At 38.4% G+C, this 4,490-nt stretch overlaps 1 protein-coding gene across 1 annotated transcript in view; it reads left to right on the forward strand.

The window, feature by feature from the left end:
- ATRX (ATRX chromatin remodeler) overlaps positions 1-4,490 on the forward strand; it is a 57,980-nt gene that overhangs the window by 37,210 nt on the left and 16,280 nt on the right. Inside the window, exons 19-24 of the mRNA XM_031064689.1 lie at positions 257-394; positions 1,034-1,209; positions 2,423-2,540; positions 3,145-3,275; positions 3,568-3,656; positions 3,819-3,988. Of these exons, the coding sequence (XP_030920549.1) occupies positions 257-394; positions 1,034-1,209; positions 2,423-2,540; positions 3,145-3,275; positions 3,568-3,656; positions 3,819-3,988 (822 nt within the window). The remainder of the gene's footprint in view (positions 1-256; positions 395-1,033; positions 1,210-2,422; positions 2,541-3,144; positions 3,276-3,567; positions 3,657-3,818; positions 3,989-4,490) is intronic.

The following is a 4,490-nucleotide window of genomic DNA, read 5'->3' on the forward strand; positions in this document are numbered from 1 at the left end:
AGCTGAGTTTAATCCTTGCCATGAAGACTTTACAAGCAACAGCCTTGATTTTACCACAGTGGCTCCTCTGAATGCTTGTGCAAAGGCTGAGTGAGAACCCAATCAGTGCTAAAAAGTCTCACCAAAAAACACACAAAAAAAGTTTAAAAAAACCCCGAAGTAACATTGATGTAGAACAAATTTTGGATACTTTAGGCTGTCAGGTTCTTTGTGGCAATGAAATATTGTAGAGAGATTTAATATTGTTTCTTTCCAGGTCCTGATTTCGTGGTGTGTGATGAAGGACACATACTGAAAAATGAAGCATCTGCTGTCTCCAAGGCAATGAATTCTATTAAATCTAGGAGAAGAATAATTCTGACAGGAACACCACTGCAGAATAATCTTATAGAATGTGAGTAGTTGTCTTTTATTTCCTTTTATTTCCTTCCTTTTGCCTGTCAGCCATAGAAGATATATGTGGTGGTGTTCACAGGGGTTCCAGGATGAGGGAAGAGACGAGAATCTTGACTCCATGTTTCAGAAGGCTGATTTATTATTTTATGATATATATGATATTAAAAGAAAATGATATATTAAAACTATACTAAAAGAAAAGAAGAAAGGATTTCATCCAAAGACAGGCAAGGTATAGAAAGGAAATGGAATGATAATAAAATCTTGTGCCTGACCAGAGAGTCTGAGCCAGCTGACTGTGATTGGTCATTAATTAGAAACAACCACATGAGACCAATCACAGATGCACCTGTTGCATTCCACAGCAGCAGATAACCATTGTTTACATTTTGCTCCTGAGGCCTCTCAGCTTCTCAGGAGGAAAAATCCTAAGGAAAGGATTTTTCATAAAATGAGTCTGTGACAGATATATTTAGTTTGATTGGAAGAAAAGGATTTGAAGCAGTGCTGCTGCCTGCTAAGTTTCTAAGATTCATCGAGACCTGTATTTAGCTGTGGCACATTTCTTTTCTGTTTGCATGAATCCCAACACTGTGTTTTCCATTTGGAACCACTCAAGTGTGACTGTTTCTCCTAGATCACTGCATGGTTAACTTCATCAAGGAGAACTTGCTTGGCTCCATCAAGGAGTTCCGGAACCGGTTCATCAATCCCATCCAGAACGGGCAGTGCGCAGACTCCACCCCCGTGGATGTCAGGGTGATGAAGAAACGTGCTCACATCCTCTATGAGATGTTGGCTGGCTGTGTTCAGGTGACAACACTTTGTCCCTAACTCATCATTTCACTCCAAGGAAGGAGAGGAGTTCTTTTGTCTCGCTCTGAAATCACCCAAGTCCTGTAAACTTCTGATTTGAGAGCTCCATAAATCTTTTAAATTAAATATTTTCACTATTTTGCAGGAAAAAGTATTTCACAATATTTTGCAGGATTGTTAAATCCCTGCATTATTTTTGACTAGAAAACTTCATAGTTTTTCTCCAACAGTCAATGTATTCTACAATACAAGTATTAGAGGATACAGCTATTTCCTGCTGGGTGACAAGAACATTTTTTAGTAGAGTAGGACATTAGTTGCTCTGAAATATTCCATTTTAATTCCATATGCACATTTAAGAACTGCCCTAAAGTCTGCACAGAAAGTTGCTAGTCCTAATTTGTCTGACTAATTTGTCAGTTATTTCTGAACATGTCTTTTTTCTCATGTGCAAGAATCAGAACAACGGAAAACAAGACAAAAGGAAAATTATTCAGGAATAGTTTGTCAGTTTTGTCAGTTATTTCTGAACGTGTATTTTTTGTGATCTGCAAGAATCAGAACAACTGAAAACAAGAGAGAAGGAAAATTATTCAGGAATAGTTTGTCAGTTATTCTTAAACATGTATTTTTTCTGATCTGCAAAAATCAGAACAACTGAAAACAAAAGAGAATGAAAATTATTCAGGTTCAAAAGGGTGAAGAATTTGTTACTTTATAGACTTTAGATAAAAAAAAGTTTTGGATGGAGCCCACATGGATTTTCTCCAGCCCTGTGCAGAGCAGAGGCTCTCCATAGAGAGCAGCTCTCTCTTATGCTCATTGGGAGACAGAGTAGTGTCAGAGTCAAAAAAACCCAAAACAAAAGTAAAATCTGGCTCTAGTATTCTTTAAAAAAACCCCTAAAAGTGGTTCCCAGAGCAGCTCCTGGAGTTGCAGTGAACTTTGCAAGGACTTGGAACTGGGCATGGGCTTAGCAGGTCATAGACTTTGGCCTAGGAAGCTCCTGGGTGGGGCAGGTGGGTTCCTGCTGCAGGGCCTTAATAAATTGTATTTCTGGGCTGATTTTCCCCCTCTGGGGCTGAAAGCACCAGGATCAGCACCCCTGATCCCACAGGGCTTTGTCCTTTGAGATGCCCCAAGTGCTCCTGAAGCTCTCAGGAGTGGTTGCCATGTTCCTGTGACTGAAGCAGTGTCTGTGAAATTGCAGAGGAAGGATTACACAGCCTTAACCAAGTTCCTGCCCCCTAAGTACGAGTATGTGCTGGAGGTGAGGATGACCCCCATCCAGTGCAAGCTCTACCAGTATTACCTGGATCATCTGACAGGTATGTGCCTGCAGCTCTTTTCAATATTTAATAATTTAATAATTAATTTAATAATTATTAATAAGCATTTAATAATAATTTAATTATTTCACCTAGCACAGTTGCTGGGTGAAAATCAACTTTCTGAACTTTGTCCTATGCATTAAAGTGCTTGGACAACAAAAAAATAAGGGTTTTTTTGTAGTAGAATACTGCAGCGTTACAGGTCATTAAAGGTAGATCAGATTAGATTCATTGAGACCTAAATGCAAATGTTATTTTGTGTTTTCCACCTTGGGCTGCTTTTACAAGACCTAAATAGACAAGTCTGTCTTTTTAAGAGGATTTGTGTGCATTCCTGTGCTGGGGAGCAATGTGCTTTTATGTAAAAAATATAATCATGTTTCTCATTATCAAGAAAAAGGAGAAAATCTAATTTTGACAACTTTAACTGGGAGAAAAAATGGCTGTGAGTGAGTAATTTGAGCCTTTTTACAAGAGATGTTGCAGTACGATGTGCAGCTGGAAAGAACACTCAGATGTGCTCTGCTGGGCTCTTCAAAGGGGAGCAGAGTGTGGCAAACTCACTTCAGGGCTCACTCTAAAACCTGAACTTTATTGTCAGGTGTAGGTGGTGGCAATGAAGGTGGAAGAGGCAAAGCTGGAGCTAAGCTATTCCAGGATTTCCAGATGTTGAGCAGAATCTGGACTCACCCTTGGTGTTTGCAGCTGGACTATATTAGCAAAGAAAATAAGGTAAATTAGATATATCAAAATACTCTCACTTGAGAACTTTCCAAACAAGCTCTGCCAAACTCTAGGTAAAGTTTCGTCAAATTAATGGAAATCTTTGTTGCTGTGGGGTCATTTTGCTGCTGGTTTTGTCATATTTTTCTCGCTGGGTATGTTGTCATTCTTAAAACATTTTGCAAGGCCAGGCCTTTGTAGAACTTACCATTGTTTAAATGAAGAGTGAGCAGATGGCTAAAGGTTTAATAAAAGCTTCTGGGTGAACATGGTTAATAATTTTTGTTTTTTCTCTTTTGAGGGCTATTTTGATGAAGACAGCATGGATGACTTCATAGCTTCAGATTCTGATGAAACTTCCATGAGCTTAAGTTCTGATGATTATGCAAAGTAATTGACCTTTTATTTAGTTTCTTGGTGTTGTTTCCCTTATAGAACTGAAGTGATTTCTATAAAGTGAATGTTCATTTTGTATTTTATGTGTCTCTTAGAATATGTTTTCTTTCAGTGGGACTGAAAAAAAATAATGGGGTGTTTAATGTTGCTTTTTAGGAAAAAAAAATCCAAGGGGAAAAAGGTGACAAAAGAGTGTAGCTCAAGTGGAAGTGGCAGTGATAATGATGTTGAAGTCATTAAAGTCTGGAATTCAAGATCTCGTGGAGGTGGGGAAGGAAATGTAGAAGATCTTACAAACAACCCAGCATCAACAAAGTCAGATGAAGGTGAGGATAACACAGAGTGGTGAAAATGTGAGGCAGCTTGGTTTTGCAAAAGGCAATTTGAGAGGGCTCCCAGGAATTCTGCTGTGTGGCAGAATGGCAAATTCCTTAATTCAGTTACAGCTCTTGCTACTTCTAATTATGCATTTATCCTGGAAAAACAAGGGGCATCAACTTAGAACTTGGGGGTTTTGAGGCAGGGAAGCTGCACAGTGAAATTTTTTAATTTAGAAGTACAAAATTATATAACCTGGAAGATTAATGGAAAGATTAGGAAATATATCTGTCATAATTTGTTGCATCTGGAATTTGAATTGGATGCTGAGCAAGCAGATCCAGTGCAGCAGGAACACAAGTCCTCTTTAAAGTTGTTATTCAAACTTCTTACAGCTGCACACTTAATTTTTGTTTTTTTTCCTGTAATAATCCAGCTTTTGTCTTGTATCTGGTATCACAGAGATAATTTTCTTGTTCTGTTATTTCATGTGGGTCTAATCTCTTTCCC

This window comes from Geospiza fortis, unplaced genomic scaffold (assembly GCF_000277835.1).
Source record: "Geospiza fortis unplaced genomic scaffold, GeoFor_1.0 scaffold744, whole genome shotgun sequence".
Lineage (NCBI taxonomy): Eukaryota > Metazoa > Chordata > Aves > Passeriformes > Thraupidae > Geospiza > Geospiza fortis.